The 20,430-nt window shown below is 45.4% G+C and overlaps 1 protein-coding gene across 1 annotated transcript; it reads left to right on the top strand.

Annotated features, from left to right (window-relative positions):
• Nucleotides 1–4,467: 4,467 nt before the first annotated feature.
• Nucleotides 4,468–18,681, top strand: agbl5 (AGBL carboxypeptidase 5). The gene is made up of 17 exons (XM_086189760.1): nucleotides 4,468–4,956; nucleotides 6,141–6,418; nucleotides 6,555–6,726; nucleotides 6,816–6,982; nucleotides 7,134–7,311; nucleotides 7,423–7,601; nucleotides 7,844–8,375; nucleotides 8,543–8,712; nucleotides 8,910–9,045; nucleotides 9,235–9,452; nucleotides 9,554–9,756; nucleotides 10,740–10,916; nucleotides 15,708–15,844; nucleotides 15,963–16,015; nucleotides 16,112–16,296; nucleotides 17,186–17,316; nucleotides 17,433–18,681. Exons 2-17 carry the CDS (start codon nucleotides 6,204–6,206, stop codon nucleotides 17,508–17,510), a joined length of 2,931 nt encoding a protein of 976 aa, XP_086045886.1. The 5' UTR covers nucleotides 4,468–4,956; nucleotides 6,141–6,203; the 3' UTR covers nucleotides 17,511–18,681.
• The last annotated feature ends 1,749 nt before the right edge of the window (nucleotides 18,682–20,430 follow it).

Here is a 20,430-nt window from a genome sequence, read left to right as displayed (position 1 = left end):
AAGAGGGGCCACAATGTTAGAGAAGCCCCACACCCTGAACTGGACCTCCTGTGGATACACCTCTGGATGAAGTCCTAATGTTGTCCGTGATTAATTAGAGACAAATGTAAATATGCCATGGCTACCGCACAAAATCCAGCTTGTCTCTCGATCTTTAATAAAACTTTCAAATTTCAGAGCGAAGCTCCGCCACCTTGTTCGCCATGGCTATGAATTTATTGGTTAAAAAGTAAAGGTGTATATAAATCTGTGTTACCATAAATATTAGCATCTCTACCAAATTTAAGAGCAAAAAAAAAAGCAATAAACATGGTTCGGAAAGGATAAAAAGATGTCTCGCCTCCCTTGAATGGGGATATGTAATGATATTCATAAAGAGACCACCTACTGGGGCCACAAGAAAAACTGTTCCTTAGCAACAACATATGAACGCTTACAAGCTATATCTTGGGAAATTTTGACCAGATTGGGATGCAAACAACGGAAAGCCATGTTATGAGTCCCCTCCCTGGGTGTCTGTTTGTCTCGTCTGGCAGGAATCCACCACACTAATGACATACGGCATTTATCAACAACTCAATTAAAAAAAAAAAAAAAAAAAAAGCTACACAAATAATAAGCAACATTGAAGTTACAAGTAATTAATAGCAATTAATCCAATGGGGCCAAAGATGGGTTCTTATTTTTCACGTTGAGGCGCCCTTTTCACTTCTTTTTCTGAAGACAGTTGTACAAGTTGCTGTGTAACTAATATGAAGGTTGTGAGCTGGTCAACCCAACGGATTCCTCCTCTCTCTTCTGCAGCACTCAGGAAGGTATTTCGCATTGTCCGACTGTTCATTGGATTGTGGCGTCGATCTTGAGAAAACGGTGATGGCTCAGGCTCACGTTAACGCGGCACGGGAACGGCTGAGCGTCAGGAGCACAGCATCTCACTAAGGAAAAAAAAAAAATCACAAAGCCAGTTTTGTGATGCTGTCAAGGCACCACGTCCTCTTGAGATGCTCCGGGGGGTGGGTGGTGGGGGGTGCGGTTGGAGGACTACATGAGAAATGTACAAGTTCCGGGTTTTGTGTCGGCACCACGGTGAGTCGTTCAAGCGATACCTCACCCAAAAAGTGACTTTTACCTTTCAAGTACGCACAAACAGGTGTCTTGAACTCGCAAATATGTGATGAGGTGTGACTCAAGAATGGCGGAAGAGCCAGCCACAAATATTTAGCTCGAAGCTAGTGGCAGCTGACTTTAACAAGAGCAAAGCTAACGACAACACGACCCTGATCTGTACTTCCATGAACTAATCAAAGTGTAGGTGGATTGCTGTGCGTACGGCTGGATAAAGGAGACGTGTTCCACCGGACAACGTGGCTGAGAATTTGTGAACGGCTGCTTTCGTTAGCCATCGGTCGCCATCAGCTTCAAGCTAGAGGGCCTGCAGGCGGCCGGCTCTTTCTGCATTCTGGAGTCGCCATCCAGTAATTCAAGAGGGCGGGAAGACTTTGCTGTTGGATGAAGGTTTGCGGAAGGCGAAATACACCGTTGGGTGAAGCAACACTTTTAAGGTGCTTGAGTGTCTTGTCGCTTGCCTTTCATCCAAAAATGACCTAAAAGGAATTCGGCAATCTGAGACGGATTCCTTAAAAGCGTGAAGAGCTCACATGGGTCAACTGACAAAACATGATCCTCTCCTCTCTCAGGAAACTGATCAATGTGCCAAAAAAAAAAAAAAAAAAAAAACAGCAAAGTATCTTTTTTTTTTTTTTCCTCTTAAAGAACATGGAACTATATAATCCTCACAAATACGTTGCAAAATTGTGAATCAGCAGCAGCCGACTAGCATGACGCGTTTGCCGCATTAACACAACGAGGTGGGGGAATTAAAAATTTGACATTCAGAATCCTTTTCTTTCCTTGAAGACCCCGTCATTTGTTGAAGGATTACTGGAGGTAAAGATTGTCCCTTAACTGAACCAGTTTTGTTTTTTGTTTTTTTAGAAGTGACGTGTGTGTGTGTGTGTGTGTGTGTGTGTGCAGCGCTCCACTGAATGAGGGGAAGGGCCAGCAGAAAGGCTTCATTGCCCTCTTGTGGTGACTCCTGTGTCGTTGTGGTAAGAGACGTGACACTCAGCCAACGACTGCTCGGGAGCTTCAACAAATGCGCTGAATGTAAAAGTGCCTCTCACAGGGAGGACAAGACAAGGTCAGAGAGAGAGGAGCTGTCAAGAAATAGCGGTTTGTGTGCCTGCTGAGTCGGAGTTTTACGTTTTGCTTTGAGGACGTTAAAGGCTTGTCAAAAAAACAAAACAAAAAACAAAACCTGTCAGCACCTCTGCAGGAAGTGGACCCTTAGGTAGAAGGGACAAACAAATAATCAAAGAAAATAATCATAACTGACCTTTTGTTTTGTTTTGTTTTGTTTTTACATCAAATGTAATATATTTTTGCAGCAAAATATCATATCTGGCAGGGGCACATTTGCTAAAAACACCTATTAAAAAAAAATCATACGAGGAGGAGAGGAGATATTGACTGGCCGATGAGGCCTCAGCATCAAGATGTCGCTGAAAAAAATTCATGCATTTTTGTCCTAAAGTCTATCAGACGTTTACAGCACGCTGGAGCAGTGGTCAGCACTGTCGCCTCACAGCAAGAAGGTTCTGGGTTTGAGTCCCGGCTCCAGCACAGGATCGTTCTGTGTGGGGTCTCCATGTTCTCCCTGTTCCTGCGTGGGTTCTCTCTGGTACTCCAGCTTCCTCCCACAGTCCAAAGACATCAAGAGGGGACGAGGCTGATTGATTCTCTAAATTGACCGTAGGTGTGAATGGTTGTTTGTCTACGTGTGCTGGCCCTGCGATGGACTGGCGACCTGTCCAGCATGAACCCCGCCTCTCGCCCGTAGCCGCTGGGATAGGCTCCAGCCCCCCCCCCCCCCCCCGCGACCCTTAACAGGAACAAGCGGAAGACAATGGATGGATATCAGATGTTTACGGCACGCTGTAGCTTTAGGTTTTAATGGTGCGAACTCGTACACAGTGCCGTCGCTGCGTTTTGCTTGCTGGTTGTCCATGACTTGACTGGAAATTCCATCTCAGCCACGGTTTATTTTCATGCTAAGAAAACAACCGATGAGCACTGGATTAACTATGTAGCCTTGTTTGTTATCTTTGATTATCTTGAGAACTGACCGCTCCCTGTCGCTGATTATCTCATGAATGCGCTCATTTTACCTGCCTCAGTTGCATCTGACGTGGATTTGTATTTCATTAGAATCAGAAGTTTGGTCATTTTGGTTGGACAGCCTCTAACACACCTAGATGGAATGAGGGAGGATGCGGGGGATCATACTGCAACAAGGACCTTTTTTTTCTTCTTTTTTAACACCTCACTAATTTTTCTGGACATGTTTCATGGTCCTATAACTTGTTATGTTGGAGATTGGCATGGGGGGGGGGCTATATTGGTCCTAGAAGAGCTCTTGTGAGTGGCAGGGGCCTCATGTATGCTTAATCCCTGATTGGTTTTACAGCCTGTAGCTTTCTTCTTTTGCTTCATTCTACACATGCTCACGAGCAGCTCAGAGAGATAGCACTGCTGTCGCTCTCTCCACCAGCCCGACAATTTAGCCACGGAACCCTCAGACCCCAGACTTCAGAGGTCAGTTTGATGTCTGGATGAGGAGATGTCTTGCTTTTATTACTCTGATTTAAAATGAGATACCCCCAAGGTGCTCCTGAGATATCACGCACTTTTTAGGGTGATGTCAGTTCACCCTCCGGTCTCTCTGGACATTCTTGCCAAATTAGAGGAAACTACAGCAGTGCACCTTTATCCTGTTTGCATGGCAGAACTTACAAAGTCGGAATTCACAGTAAAAACTGAATTTTCCTTAAGGCGCCAGCAAAACAAACGCCATGTTTGACGCTGTTTGCATGAGCGGTTTTTGAGATAATCGAGTTACAGAAATCCTGACTGTCATCTCTGCCACTGCGACTGTTATCTTGGCCATTGTGACTTTCATCTCTGCCACTGCGACTGTTATCTTGGCCATTGTGACTGTCATCTCTGCCACTGCGACTCTTATCTTGGCCATCGTGACTGTCCTCCGAGACCCTTCGACCCCAGACTTCAAACGTGGCACCGCAGTTTCTCGGGGCACCAGCAACTTCAAGCTTGATGTTTCACGGATGAACAGCTGTTGAGATATGCAACAAATACATTCGGTTGTTGTTTTTCAGTTGGGTGGTTGTGTTTTCCACTACAGTGAATCCAAAACACTGTGGTCATCAAAATTATTTGACGAGTAATGTCTTCATAAACCGCATGATATGATAATATCAGTGAATGACATTTACGGCCTGTCTCTGCGCCAAAATCCTTGTGCTGTCTAAAATAAAACAAAAAGCACTGGGCCGCTGGAGACGTAAATGCATCATCGAGGACGTTTCTAGTGAGTGGCCATTTTTACAGAGCACCCTGAACGCAGCATACTGAGCAATGAATTGAGGGGCTGAGAAGGAAGGTGAAAACAACAAAAAAGGGGGAGGACATCGATCGAAAATGGCCTCGTAATGCGGATAATTCGGCTTTCTGAAGCTAAAACACGTCCGCTGTGTAACGCCAACGCTCCGCTTATGCATCGGAAAGACTGTCGTTAGCTAGTTGTGGAACGTTAGCCAAGTTAGCATTCGTTGCTCAGTAACGTCTGCTGGTGTCAACATTACGTGAATGTCATTGACACTACAGCCAGCGCGGGTGCACATTTTTGATAAACGTCGCTCTTGTTGCTAGTGTTTACTTTGATAAAGAAAAAAGAAAACATATCTCAAGCGGGGCTGTGGCATCGGCAGCCCCGTCTTTAGCTGTTTTCCCTCGGTCAGCTGGTGTTATTGCACCGTTACTGGAAACAAATAGCTGCCATTGTTGTGTCCTGCTGGACAGGAACGCAAACATGATCTGGTAAGTCTTAACCACTTAGCATGAAACGTATTTGGCTAGACAGGCCATAAATTGTTAGCTATCAATTTACAGGTGTCATTTGGTGAAAAAAAAAAATCGTAGTTAAGTCATAAATTGGTTGTATTTTGTTCAATGGCCTGAGGTTGGCGCTGTTATTTGTTCACTTGCATCCTTTCTTCCCTGCATCACAGGCCAGAAAATCAGTTGGAATTTTTGGTTTTTGCCAGTACTGGATGTAATAGTCTGAATCATCACCTCGGCTTCAGGGTTTAGACTTGTCAAAAATGTGAGTTTAATCACATCAAAGATGTAATTTTGTTCTGAAAATGTTTTTGAAAAACTGGTGTGTCATCATTAGACTTCTGGTGGGGGCAGTTTGCCTCCCAAGGATTTCTGCCACATTCTGTCTATTCTCCCGTGAACCGTGGCGTTTTCTTCAGAGGAAGAGCAAGCAATCTGTTTGTTGTTAGGATGATTATTGGGCATTTTTAGATAATCTTCATGGGCCTGGACACACAAGTCAGATTTACATAAATGTCTGCAGGCAGCCTCATCAGTGTGGCTGCTGGGAGCTGTTGTAGCGCTCCTCTTACTTTCCATTTCAGCATTTTTTCTTTTTCATTCTTCAGGCAGACGATTTAAAGGGTTTTGGTGCTGCTGAATGTTATGTTACCTGAGAGAAAACGATTAACAGAGCGCAGCGACTTGAAAAGAGTGACAATGCCAGTTTTATTTCAAATATTTTTGTCTTTGTTCAGTTGATGAACGCATTGGTGTGCTCTAAAGATGTCAGTAATCAAGTTCTTCTGGGCGAAAAAAAAACGGAGGCGATGCTGGCTAGGTGCCGTTTGCCACTCCTAGGCTTGGTGCCTGTGTCAACATTTATGTGATACATGTTTAAGTTCAGCAGTTCTCCACCCTCCCCTCCATTTTTTTTTTTTGTGCTGGATTAGCTAAATGTTAGAAATAATGATATGAGGAAAAGTGAATTCCAGGTAGATATACATCTTCTCCTTCCATAGTTTGAAACCATTTCGTCTGTCGACCTCAGGATAGGTTCAAACTACAAGGCGAAACATTCGTGTTGTGGAAAATTTGTGCTGTGATCAGTCTTGAAGTGTCTTCCTCTCACTTCACCTTTCTCATGTTATATTTAGTTTGAATGTGTTTGTATGATTTCACAGCAGGTTGTCTGTCTCACCGCTGACTTTATAACGAAGGACCTGAGGGAAGAGCAGAGAAGCAGGATGGAGGCTCGCTTTGGTAACATTGTGTTCAGCTCCAAGTTTGACTCTGGGAATTTGGCTCGTGTGGAGAAAGTAGAGAAGGGAAACTCCAGCCCGACTGCTGATGCGGGTTCCAGCGGGTGTGTTCCGTCCGGGTCAAACATTACCCCCGACTATGAATTCAATGTATGGACACAGCCAGACTGCGCTGGCACAGAACATGAGAATGGGAACAGGTGATTTGATGTCTACTTTCCTGCCATGATGTTAACATAAGAGGACTCCATGTGCAACACTCAGTCAGAGAGTTGTGTAATTACCAGTCGTGCTGTTTGCATTAAGCTACATTTGTTATCCTGAATCCTGTTTCAGATCATGGTTTTACTTCAGCGTGCGTGGTGCAGCACCTGGAAAACTACTCAAGATCAATGTAATGAACATGAACAACCAGAGGAAGCTCTACAGCCAAGGCATGGCTCCTCTCGTACGCACCCTACCTGGCAAAAATAGGTGGGAAAGAATCCGGGACAGACCCACATCTGAGGTAAAAACGCTGTGTGCAGAAGTAGAGGACTCGGGGGAATAGAATCCAAATCAGGCTGAGAATATATCCTGTATTCTGTTGCTGTCCAGATTATAGATAACCAGTTCATCCTGTCATTCACTCACCGGCTGTTGGAGGTGCGAGGGTCAACCACCTACTTCTCATTCTGCTACCCCTTCTCATACCTTGAGTGCCAGGAGTTGCTGAAGCAGTTTGACGAGAGCCACCCCAATGCTGCTCAGCTCACTCCAAGCAGGTAAAAGAAGCCACGCATGCTTTTCAACACTCAACCCATGTTGTCCTGTGAGGGGAATCACCTTGTGTAGCTGTGTGTTTGTGTGTTTTCTCTTTTCTACAATTTCCACCTCCCTGTACTCACAATGGCCATCCTCTGTTGTCACTGCCAGCACACCAGACAGTGTGTACTACCATAGAGAGTTGCTGTGCCACTCTCTAGATGGCAACAGAGTGGACCTGCTCACTGTGACAAACTGCATCGGGATGCAAGAGGAGAGAGAACCTCGCCTGCCAAAGCTGTTCCCTGACACCAACACGCCAAGACCTCACCGCTTCTCCAACAAAAGGGTATCTATGGAGAACCACACAATTGAGCATTTTCCCAGTAATGAGCCACTTTTAGAGGCTTTTTACAACCGGATCTAAGGCCTAGGCTGAATGTACTTTGTGTCTCTGCAGGTGTTCTTCCTCAGCAGCCGGGTGCACCCCGGGGAAACTCCCTCCTCTTTTGTGTTCAACGGTTTTCTCAACTTCATCCTGAGAAAAGATGACCCACGTGCCCATGCGCTTCGTAACATGTTCGTGTTCAAGCTCATTCCTATGCTCAACCCGGATGGGGTGGTCCGCGGGCACTACAGGTGAGAACGCATTCACATGTGCGCCAACTTAAATGTTCCGTTCGTATATTTTCACCTTGGCACTGTGGTTTAATGAAATCGATGTAGGTGTTTTCTTGCTTGTTGACTTAATCAAGTCACAAGCAGACATAGAGAGATTTCTTCATTTATAGCCTGCAGTACTGTGTGTCCTTGAGAGTGAAGAAACATTTGTGCTGTGCTTTGTCAGTCTTAAAGGCTGTTTTGGTGTATTTATCTTGCAGGACCGACTCCAGGGGTGTGAACCTGAACAGACAATACCTGAACCCGAGCCCCGAGCTGCACCCCTCCATCTATGCAGCCAAAACACTGTTGCTTTACCACCACAAACACAACCGCCTGCACAATACCCAGTCCAGTACTCTCTCTAACAGCCCTCCACACACACAGGCCCCTCCCCTCAACACCAAGTCTGCCAATCAGCTTCTCTCCCCTCCCCTCACTGCCCTTGAAGTCAGCCTAAACCAACGAAACACAGAGAAGGATGCAAATGCAGCTCAGCCGGAGGTTCCCATGGTGATGGAGGAAAACGTCTGGGTTACCTCAGAGATGGGGAAGGAAGACCACAACAGCTCATCGAGCTCCTCGGAGACTGTTGCTGCTGTTACGGAACAGGTACCTGTCCAACAGGTGAAGGAAGAGGAAATGATTCCATCCCAGGAGGGCGGCGTGGCGTACTATGTGGACTTGCATGGCCACGCTTCAAAACGTGGATGCTTCATGTATGGAAATAGCCTTCCTGATGAGAGCCAGCAGGTGAGTTCACACGTCCTCCGTTTGCCTCAAGCTGTCAGTGACGTTAACGCATTATGAAAAAGCATCAAATATCAGCTGATATCTTAAGATTGTAATGAGGATTGTTAGTTATTGTTTGGCAGTTCCAGTGGATATGGTGCTAAAGCTATGGTTCCCTGTGTCTGCAGGTAGAGAACATGCTTTACCCAAGGCTGATCGCGGTGAACTCTGCCCACTTTGATTTCCCGGGCTGTAACTTCTCTGAGAAAAACATGTACGCCAGGGACAAGAGAGACGGCCAGTCCAAAGAAGGCAGCGGCCGGGTGGCCATTCACAAGGCCATAGGGCTGCTTCACAGGTCAGACGTGATACCTCAACAGGTCCTGGTCAGTGTAGTCACGTAACAAAGGACGTGGCAGATCAAGAATGTTTTAAGGATTCATAACTGAATTTCTCGGTTCATTCTTAAGTGGAAGCGTCCCAGTCTTGAGTCATGAATTGTCTAGATTCTCAATCAAGCTGTCATTAACTGCATCTCTGTTATTGGCTCCTTAGCTACACCTTAGAGTGCAACTACAACACAGGAAAGGCAATGAACACCATCCCACCGGCTTGCCATGACAATGGACGGGCGACACCCCCTCCCCCTCCGTCATTCCCTCCTAAATACACTCCAGAAATATTTGAACAGGTAGGACGTGGTATTCCTCCTCAGTCAGACAGAAATGTGATGCTTTTGTTCAGGATTGTCAGGGAGGGAAACATGACACTCACCACATATCACAAACTTTCTTATTGCGTGTGTGTTTTTTAAATATTTGATAACTGCAGAAACTTTCGTGCAACCTAAATTTACCAGAAAAGCTGAATTGTATGTCAGGTGGGACGTGCCGTGGCCATCTCAGCCCTGGACATGGCCGAGTGTAACCCCTGGCCCCGCCTGGTGCTGTCCGAGCACAGCTGCCTCACCAACCTCCGAGCTTGGATCCTCAAGCACGTCCGCAACACCAAAGGCCTGAACACACACATCCACGCACACCCTCCACCAAGAATACACCACAATGGCAGCAAGGCTTCACCCCCCAAGAGCTTCAACAAGTGAGCTTGAAGAGAAATCTATAAGTTTCAATAAAAATGGATCAATTTTCATATTTGACATTTGAACGTGCTCTGTGTGTTTACTGCTGTTTTGCGGGCAGCTGCCTGACTGGCTCGGCGTCAGAGAACACCTTCAGTCGTGTTCGCTGCAACAGCCAAAGTAGCAGCAGCCAGACACCCTCCCCTAAGATGCACAGCTCCCCAAGCTTCACCTTCGGCTGCCCCCCACCCCGAACTCACACACAGCACAACAGCACGCACACTGGCGGACGTGGCAGCAACAAGTCTCTGGGGCCAGTCAGGGGTAAGTTGAGCTCTCGGTCCACTTCCTGTGTTTTTCAGCCTCTCCTCTCCTTAGTTGTTGTGCTGCTCTTCTTTTTTCTCGGTCGATATCCCATCAGTATCACGGAGGCTGTTTGCTGGGTCTATGTGTCAATGCCTGTGTCTGCTTCACTGGGGTGGTGATGGAAAATCATCCAAGTTTGGGATTGGCATGATTTTCCAGAAACAGCTACAACCCGCACGCCTGGTAGTACGCATGCCCCCTGCATGACCTCAGCCTGGCCCCCGCTGCGTGTGTTTTAGCTCCTTCATCATTTTTCCTACCAGTCCTCAAAGTGTACGCCGACAGGTACTAACGGGAGTGGCGCAAGAATGAAGCCTAAAACCTAGAAACAAGTTAATGTTGTTGATTATCCAGTTCCCACATCCTCAAGTTAGTGGGATTTTTTAAATTTGTTTTGTTAGAAGACCTCAAGTCAGGTCTGTGGTTAACACCGCCTTAAGAGCTTTGGAGGTTTTGTTCAATGGTATGAAACACGTCAGTCAATGTTGCACTCGTGGATTTCAAAGCATTTTACGTGTCTTAAAAACAGGACTACAGAGTTTGTCGTAGACATTAACCATCATGAAGCCACATCAAAAAAGGAAGTTCAGAGCTCGCCGTGGTGACGTTGGAGTCATTTGTCAGTGGTGTAGTTTGTTTATTGCCTAATTTTAGCTTTTTACGTGGAGCAATTACATCTTTGCTTCAGAACATCATAAAAATGGTGGCGCTTATCTTGCTGAACAAAACATGCACATCTCAATCCTTTTTGTTTGCCAGGGAGCTTATTTTTACACCCATTGTAAAAATCTCATCAGCTGTTAGTTGAGGGAACACTTGGAGATGCTACTGTGGGGGTTGACCTACAAAAATACCTCGTCCCTGCGTCACTCTCGTGTTTTCTTGTGTCCACGAGTCCTGCATGTCTCTGAGCTGGTACGCATGTGTGTCTCTCTCTGTAGACTCTAAACCTCAGGAGAAGCGACGCCCCCCCCACCACCGCTCAATCCTACGGTCCCCTGGCAACAGCCACACACCCGCCCACCCTCCACTCTCTCCCCCTTCCTCATCCTCCTCCTCGTCTTCCTCTGTGTGTGCAGCAGGCTCCTGCCCTCTCCCAGCCTCCGTCAGTATGACAGGTCTGTACTCCCTCCAGCCCCCCAGCCTCTCCACCTTGCTCCCCTCCCTGCAGGCACTGCCCCGCCCCGTGCTGCTCTCCAAGCTGAGCCCCCTGCTTCTTCAGGGGCTTCCACCAGCCACCAACACCCCTACTGGGCCCACCCAGGACTGAGCCTTGCCTTTTCTTCTGCTGGCTTGGAGATATGTGTGTGTGGTGGCGGGTTTAGTGAGAGTGAACTCTGGAGTTACAGACACAGAGGTTTGTGAGTTGTATCAAGAGACTGCCTCCACAGAAACCTGCACCTGCCTGGTATCCTCTCACTATTGGGGGGTGTGTGTGTGTGTGTGTGTGTGTGTGTGTGTGAGAGAGAGAGAAAGAGAGAGAATGCTACTTTTGTTGTGGGGACATGAATCTATACAGAGAGAGTCATGTTGTTAGGATTAACCTCCCCTTTGAGGACAAAAGTCATCATAAAATCACATTTTATTGGGATGCACGATATTTGATCTTTTGCGGATGTCCCAACATGCCAGTGTTTCATAACTGACTTGGCCGGTACACCGATACCCATTTTCTCCCACCTAATTGCAGAGATCGTCATTCTGTAGTGGACTTGACATATTATTGCGTGTACTAGGGATAAATCAATATGATCAAAACGAGTTTATATGACACACACACTTTGTACATACTGAAAAATGCATGCATACGATGTGAATATGAAAAAAGTAAGATTTTATTTCCAAAACATTCCAAAAGTTTAAGAAACACCCATAAATCACATTTATACCTCACTGTTGAGCAAAGAAGAAGAGAAAGTTTTTTGCTCAACAGACCGATGTATTAAAAAATGACTGATATCTGCTGATGCCGCTGTGAATGCTGACGTGTCGTGCATCCCTAATATTTCAGGCGGGAGAACCTGTGTGAGGCTGGGGTGAGACCGGTAGGAAGCTGCTGAGTCTCTGATGTCCTCTGAAGTGATGGAAACATGACTGTGTGTCTCATTGGTGCTAGCTCTCCTAGGTGTTCCTCAATTATTGTGTTTCCACTGCACATATCTGTAGTTACGTGTATCTACTAGCGCCGTAGGCTAAACACTAGACTTTACAGTGCAACTATGACTGAAATGTGCTTTGACTCCCAAACTTTACTCAAGCAGCGGATAAAAACATCCTGTGGCGGCGATCATGAGGGCATTTTTTTTATTTTTATTTTTTTTACGAAGCAGGCTAGTTAGTGTGTGAGTTCATGATGCTTGGCTACATAATTGCCCTGTTGAATTTGCAGGATGTACTTTACACAGTAATACTATCAGATTACATTCAGAGCAAGTTTCCTTTCCAGTCTGTATACAAGTAATAAGCTAAGAGGAGTCGCCATGTAGCTGTGTGAATCACCAGGGCTGCGTGGCTTCTCGCACATTCATCCATGAAAGAAACGCTTTTACATTTGCTGTGTTGCACTTAAACTCTGAGAGTTGGTAGTTTTATTTTTCAGCAATGCAATCTTTCAAGCACCTTTTCATGTTTAGTTTCTTTTCTCTATGTATCTTTTTTTTAATTTATTGATGTTTATATGTAAATTGCAAAGTCGTGTATTAAGATGATCCTATTTGGAGTTCGTTCAGAGTAGGACGGAACTCTCAACATTTCATTCCACGTGACCGACACTCCCTCTCAAAGGAGTGATGTGTTTTCTCCTTCATCTCCAGTCAGTAATGGATGTTTGTGATCGTAGTTATTAGACCTATAACATTCCGGTGTCGGCCCCATCTTGGTCTTGACATTATGGTGTTCAGAGTTTTCTAATGCCAAAAACCCTGCAGACCACCCTGGGCTCGAAGCCATCATGGGAGGTGAAACCAGTGCGTTACTGGGTGGGTACTGGTACGGACCTCACGATAGAGATGAAAAATACAACCTGATGTATTGGTTGTCTAAAGTAAGTACATTACAGTAAATATGGGTTCATTCAGAATTTCTATTACAATTTATTAGAATGACTTTTGTAGGGTTGCAGTGTTGCAACTGTTACTGATCTAAACATAGCTGCCATGACACATACAGGGGTCACTATGTCGCAGAACAACAGCGACACAGCGTTGTGGGAAAAAAATGGCCATGTATGACTGTATTGAAAATATTGCACAGCTCTGGAGGATTCAGGGGAAACTTAAGAGCCTGGTTAAGAAGCTGAAGCCACATATAATCGAGCTTCGTCAATAAAATATTACAGCCATTAGTTTGGGTTGATGTCCCAACAGTCAGAGGTGGCGGGGGTTTACAGTGTCCTTGGTGTTTTTGGTATAAATGAGGTTTAAAAATGTCATAGCAAATTTCATCCATGTGATGAAGAAAGCAGCTACTTCTTCGTTAATGCTGCTGGTTGTGTTCTTCATTGTGGGCGTCTCTCCTCGTGTCAGCTGGGTTTTCCAGCAGGCCGTCATTGCTCCGTCTTGAGATATTTGTGGTTAGCAGAGATGGCTACTAAACTCGTCTATGTGTACGCTTCAGAGATAAACTGTGGAATTACACTAATTAGTCTGTAATTTAGTTCTTGTGTGCTGTCTTCCATGTGGCTGGCATGTTTTAGGAGCAGAGATTTCAGTTGCAGGTATGAGCGTTGGGACCGGGGCAGGTTTCTGAGCGTCACCATAAAGCAGAGGGTTGAGAGTATCTGGCCTCGCCTTGCTTGTGTCTGTGTCTGTTCACGTTCTGTAGGACTTGTTACTTATGGTGTGCCTTGCTCTGGTATCTCTTTGAAACCGTAGATCTCTTCTTTTGCCAGATCACCTCAGTTATATTGGGATCTACAGTAGTAGGTGATCCATCTTGCCTTCTCATGCGCTTCATCCTTGAGCTGAAGAAACGTGCCCTCGCTGGCTCCACCATAGAGCTTTCTGTGTGTACAGGCCCAGAACACTGTCTCCTGCACCTGACTCCCACCTCACTCCCTGTTTAGGACTTTTGGTGACAAAGAGCTACGACTGCAGATACTTAGACAACAGGAACGTACGTGGTTACCAGAGACGTGGACAGAAGTCAGGGAGACTCAGACTCGAGGCAGATTTGATGACTTGTGACGACACACAATTGACTCAAGACCAGACAGGTTGGTTTTTTTTGCACCTTCGTTTTAAAAATTAGGCTGAAAATATTGAAATGTGCGACATTGTCTAGTGTCTGTGTCGTGATTGGATGGATAGATGTATGATGGCTGTCAATCATATTTTTGTCCCGTCCCCCCCCCCCCCCCCCCAACCCCAAAAAAGAAACGCTTGTTAGTTCTGCTGGAGACTGTTTCTCCTCAAATGAGCTGTGATCAGATTGTATTACAGTTTAAGGTTTAAGATCAGCAGCATTGCAAAGAAGGAGTGGTTAACTCTCAGAGGCGTTCTGGATCCGGTTGTAGATCCTGGACCCTGAAGTCTGTTTGTTGCGTCTTTGACAGGATGAAACTGTTAGCTGCATCTTACTTTCTTTTCTATGGCAGAATGTCTTGATTTAATGATGATGTCCGTGCTGCTCCAGTGCTGCTCTGATGTCATTGTGGGTTAGAAAAGTTAATTATTGTTAATCGGTAAAATGTTCTGCCTCCAGTTCACCTTATTTGTTACAGGTATTTGAATCATATTTGAGGACGCATTCTCAAAAATGTGTATGTTGATGCGTATTTTTAGAAAACTGTTCTATATATATATATATACACACACAAAGAGAATATTGGCCAGTATTGGAGGTGCATCAAGTCTCCGTGGATCAGGTTGGTTACCTGGAAGACTTCTGGCTGTTGCGTGGCCTCTGAATAATTTCTAGTTGTTTTTTTTTTTTTGGAACACATTTATTTCTCTTTATATCTGTAGTTAAAACTCAAATTGGGTTGAATTCTCATGTCTTCTCAACAGGTGATTAGGATCTGGTGATTAGGCAATAATGTAATTCTTAGACGGGTACAAGGACCCCTCTTTTCTCTCCATAGCGACTGGAAACTGCAGACTAGACTGTAGGGAGTGACTCGACCTGCCCTAGCAAGGACTCTACTTGCCTGGACATAACTGGGGACTTTTTTGAGAGTTGGACCAAATGACTGGAGTCACATGGCTGGTAATTACTGTGCAAAAAGTCCCAAAGGCATATAAGTGAAATTTCATCTCCAGGTGAACTGATGATTGAGTTGCTGGGAGTGAAAACTATCTCTGGAAAGACAATTGCTATCCAGTTCTCTGGGGATGTAAAAACTACACATGTACTGTAGCTATTACCCAGTACTCCAGTTAATATAGCGTGTGTGTGTGCGTGTGTGTGAAACTCTTATATCAATGCCCTGGAGAATGTGGGGGGTGTACTGCAGTTCTACTTTTCACTGTGAATTTTATACCCGGTTGTTTGACTCCTAAAGCCTATATACCTTCATCCAGAGTGACAAAAAAAGACTGCAGGTGGAAGCGCAGTGTGTTGGTAGTCACATTTTCACCAGGTCACACGGCTCCTAATAATTGTGCTGTTTCCTTCATGTGGTGCTAACCTTCTCTTGCAGACTTCTGAAGTGTTTGTCTGTGTAACACCCTAATGATTATCACCCTCTTGAATGTGCTGCTGTCTTTTACCAACATCTGAAATAAACTGTATCTCTTTGTGAAGCAACTCCTGCGTGTGTGTCCTCCAGTCTCTATCGTCTCGGTTTTTCTTTGTGATGTTGAGCGCAACTTCTGGTCATCAGGAGGTCTCTCTCTCTCTCTCTCTCTCAGCGGCCAGAGATGAATCTGCATGTATGTAAATGCTCTTTGTTCCCGTCATCTGGTTTGCAGGCCTCAGCTGCCCAGATTTTCAGGCTGGTGGACTCACTTCTGCTGGTTGGTCCAGATTGCCTTTCCCCATGCGCACTGGGCGTGTGGGGCGAGGCTGCCGAACCCTCATTCATCACCCCACTAAGGGCCGTACAGAGGTTAGTTTACCTCGCAGAGACCAAACTCTTCATCGACCATGAAACCAGTTCACTCTGTCATATTCACTAGTGTGTCCCCGGTTTATCAACTCTGACTGTGTATCTCCATCTGTGACAGACGGCTAAAGACGTGGGGCCGGAACACATCCTCTCCTCTGTGAAATTTAGCAAGTGAGTTTATCTCTGTTCTTGATTCGTATCTTTGTCTCCATCGGGAACGTTTCCCTCGCCGTCTCCACCTTATTAACCTCTCTGTTGGCTGTCCAGATGTGAGCTGCACCCTCACACGAGCCGCATTCCCATCCGGAGGGCAGGGTCATCGGAAACCTCGAGCACGCAGGGCAGTAAAACCTACCCTATTAGCAGTAAACCTCTCTCGTCTGGGGATGAGGAATCGGCCACCTTGAAAGTATGGAAACTGCTCAGACCTGGCCTGCACTTGTCACTGACAGGCATGTACACACACACACACACACACACATTCTGTAATCTATAATTTTATATTAACCATGGAGCATAAAAGTTATAATGTAATATTTCGGCTTAATATGTAAAAAAAAAAGAAAGAAGAAGACCCATGTTTTTGAGGTACTTGCATTACCCCAACTGTTTCCAACAATGTCCAGACTCAATTACTATTTGTATTCAAAGGTGTGTGCAACTTGGTGCCCTGTTAAAAGCATCATCAGCCCTTTAGCCACCATGCTAACACAGGTAGTAAAGTTGTTGCATTGTAACAGAATTCAACACACTCAGTTTTTTTGAGCTTTGATCAGAAATTAGAGCGCTGAGCTACAGTCAAATTAGCCAGTTAGCTACATTAGCAGTACATGCATTGGTGCGTCGGCATTTCTTTGCTCACACCTGTTTCACAAAATGTAAATAAATGTGAATAAATTGAGTAAGTGAAATATTACCCCGTCAGATTTATGAAGACGTTCCATCAGCCCACATTCCTTCACAGCGTCGTTATCCAAGGATGATGTGTTTTTTTTCTAGGCCAACCCAGAGGTGAGCCTCTCCACGGGTTGCCTCCACCAGCAGCCAGCAGGGCTGTTGACCTGGATTCTGTATTATTGTCACAAGTGAGCTGTTTTCAGCAAAGGCTTATGGTCCTGACATGTTTTTGTTGCAAGTGAACCTTCACAAATAAAGACCGTATTGTTTTGTTTTTTATCATTTTTTGAAGCGTGAATGCATTCACTACAAAAGCTCACGTTCGGGTTGGCATTGATTTCTGTGCTGTTCTCCTCATTTGTCTACATGAAACGGCTTTTTGCGGTGTGTAAGAGAACGAGCTAACATCCCCAGCTAACGGCGCTGTATTGTTCCTCCTAACAGCTGTGTCAGAGAAGGAGAGCGCCAAACAACAGGCCTCCAAAGCACTGAGGAAGAGCGCAGACAGGAGTTTCCGCTACAAAGCAGACGCTTCAATAGAAACCACACCAGTGTTGGAGGCAAAACTGCAGCAGGTGAAGACGGATATCATCAGAGATTAATTAGTGTTCATGTAACTTCAAAGAGAGACAGATGGTCAACATGAATAAATAACGGGACTTGATCAGTCTGTAACATTTTGTCTCTGAAGGTGGCGGAAGCTCCTGTGAGGCATCTGGCTGAGCCCGTGAACGTGTGTGACACAGTGACCCTGTGTGGAGAAGCGTAAGAACTGCACCGAGGAGGCCCTCAGGCGTGCTTTCATTACGACGCCGTGATGAAACCCAGGAGGAGAGGGCGACAGCGTTCATCACGGGAAGGTTTAGACCTTGCTATTCATCACAACTGAGCAGTCTTACTTACCTTATCATGTAGCTGCGGGATCAGTGCCTTGCTCAAGGACACCACCGCCTCAGTGGCGGAGGTTTGGGGGATTGGCACACATCCAACTTCTGCTCATGAACACTGGCTTGAAATCTCTCCTTCATATTTTTTTGTATCCAACCACACCCTGACCAATACTGTTGACCCATGCACTGATACTGCACATCCCCAGTGAAGCACTCCCATCATAGCAGTCGACTTTTATTCAGACTGACAAGCACAGCAGCACCTTCAGAAGCTTGTGCCAGTCGTTAGTTTAGAGTTGTGTGTGTCGAGTGGGAATCTATGTCACAACGGTAGCGTTTGCATACATTTACCCTGTAGTCGGATGTTTTCATTTAAACACAGAAGGTGAGTTTTCAACACAACTGGGAGAGAGTTTTTTTTATGTCAGTGTGGAAAATCTTACTCATCTAAGCAAGTGCAGATGCATCTCTGCCCAGGAGGTCATGTTTTCAGTGGGGGTGGCGTGTGGTATGAGGCAGATTAGTCAGAGCCCCACCAGGTGGCAGCAGGAAATTACTGTACTCCTCCTAATGGGTCCACTACATCCGTTTTCAATCAGATCAGAAATGATGTAAGAACTTGCTGATGGTTTACTGTGAAGACTGAGTTCTAGGTAACTCTGGCGAGGAGCTGCGGCTCCGCCTCAGCAGTTCTCTCCCTGAGTGCTTTCTATTTTATCACGAACACCTAAATTGTAGCTACAGATGGAAGTTTAGAAACGACACTGAATGAACACGACCGATGCTTGGAAACTACCAGACAAATCTACTTCAAGGATGGTGGAAAAAAGTACCTCAAAACCCTCTCAGCAGAGTTTGACAGTGAGAGCCAATTAGAGTAGATCCATATCATCCTAAACCTCCTCTAGAGCAACAGATCCATATCATCCTAAACCTCCTCTAGAGCAACAGATCCATATCATCCTAAACCTCCTCTAGAGCAACAGATCCATATCATCCTAAACCTCCTCTAGAGCAACAGATCCATATCATCCTAAACCTCCTCTAGAGCAACAGATCCATATCATCCTAAACCTCCTCTAGAGCAACAGATCCATATCATCCTAAACCTCCTCGAGAGCAACAGATCCATATCATCCTAAACCTCCTCGAGAGCAACAGATCCATACCATCCTAAACCTCCTCTAGAGCAACAGATCCATATCATCCTAAACCTCCTCGAGAGCAACAGATCCATATCATCCTAAACCTCCTCTAGAGCAACAGATCCATATCATCCTAAACCTCCTCTAGAGCAACAGATCCATATCATCCTAAACCTCCTCTAGAGCAACAGATCCATATCATCCTAAACCTCCTCGAGAGCAACAGATCCATATCATCCTAAACCTCCTCGAGAGCAACAGATCCATATCATCCTAAACCTCCTCTAGAGCAACAGATCCATATCATCCTAAACCTCCTCTAGAGCAACAGATCCATATCATCCTAAACCTCCTCTAGAGCAACAGATCCATATCATCCTAAACCTCCTCTAGAGCAACAGATCCATATCATCCTAAACCTCCTCTAGAGCAACAGATCCATACCATCCTAAACCTCCTCGAGAGCAACAGATCCATACCATCCTAAACCTCCTCGAGAGCAACAGATCCATACCATCCTAAACCACATCTAGAGCAACAGATCCATACCATCCTAAACCTCCTCCAGAGCAACAGATCCATATCATCCTAAACCACCTCGAGAGCAACAGATCCATATCATCCTAAACCTCCTCTAGAGCAACAGATCCATACCATCCTAAACCTCCTCTAGAGCAACAGATCCATATCATCCTAAACCTCTAGAGCAACAGATCCATATCATCCTAAACCTCCTCTAGAGCAACAGATCCATATCATCCTAAACCACCTCGAGAGCAACAGATCCATATCATCCTAAATCACCTCTAGAGCAACAGATCCACATCATCCTAAACCACCTGTAGAGCAGCAGATCCACATCATCCTAAACCTCCTCTAGAGCAGCAGATCCACATCATCCTAAACCTCCTCTAGAGCAACAGATCCATACCATCCTAAACCTCCTCTAGAGCAACAGATCCATACCATCCTAAACCTCCTCTAGAGCAACAGATCCATATCATCCTAAACCTCCTCTAGAGCAACAGATCCATATCATCCTAAACCTCCTCTAGAGCAACAGATCCATATCATCCTAAACCTCCTCTAGAGCAACAGATCCATATCATCCTAAACCTCCTCTAGAGCAACAGATCCATATCATCCTAAACCTCCTCTAGAGCAACAGATCCATATCATCCTAAACCTCCTCTAGAGCAACAGATCCATATCATCCTAAACCTCCTCTAGAGCAACAGATCCATATCATCCTAAACCTCCTCTAGAGCAACAGATCCATACCATCCTAAACCTCCTCGAGAGCAACAGATCCATACCATCCTAAACCTCCTCGAGAGCAACAGATCCATACCATCCTAAACCACATCTAGAGCAACAGATCCATACCATCCTAAACCTCCTCCAGAGCAACAGATCCATATCATCCTAAACCACCTCGAGAGCAACAGATCCATATCATCCTAAACCTCCTCTAGAGCAACAGATCCATACCATCCTAAACCTCCTCTAGAGCAACAGATCCATATCATCCTAAACCTCTAGAGCAACAGATCCATATCATCCTAAACCTCCTCTAGAGCAACAGATCCATATCATCCTAAACCACCTCGAGAGCAACAGATCCATATCATCCTAAATCACCTCTAGAGCAACA

Source organism: Aulostomus chinensis, chromosome 20 (assembly GCF_037954235.1).
Source record: "Aulostomus chinensis isolate RoL2024-O1b breed Wild chromosome 20, RoL_Achi_v1.0, whole genome shotgun sequence".
Classification (NCBI taxonomy): domain Eukaryota; kingdom Metazoa; phylum Chordata; class Actinopteri; order Syngnathiformes; family Aulostomidae; genus Aulostomus; species Aulostomus chinensis.
Note: the sequence above shows the minus strand (reverse complement) of the source record. Positions and strands in the feature narration are given on the sequence as shown.

Bases quoted from the DNA above. Each gene is read 5' to 3' on its own strand.
- agbl5 (XM_086189760.1), top strand. From the start codon at position 6,204: ATGGAGGCTCGCTTTGGTAACATTGTGTTCAGCTCCAAGTTTGACTCT. The intron at 9,453-9,553 runs GTGAGCTTGAAG...TTTTGCGGGCAG, and splicing joins CCCCCCAAGAGCTTCAACAA to CTGCCTGACTGGCTCGGCGT. The intron at 15,845-15,962 runs GTTAGTTTACCT...CATCTGTGACAG, and splicing joins CCACTAAGGGCCGTACAGAG to ACGGCTAAAGACGTGGGGCC.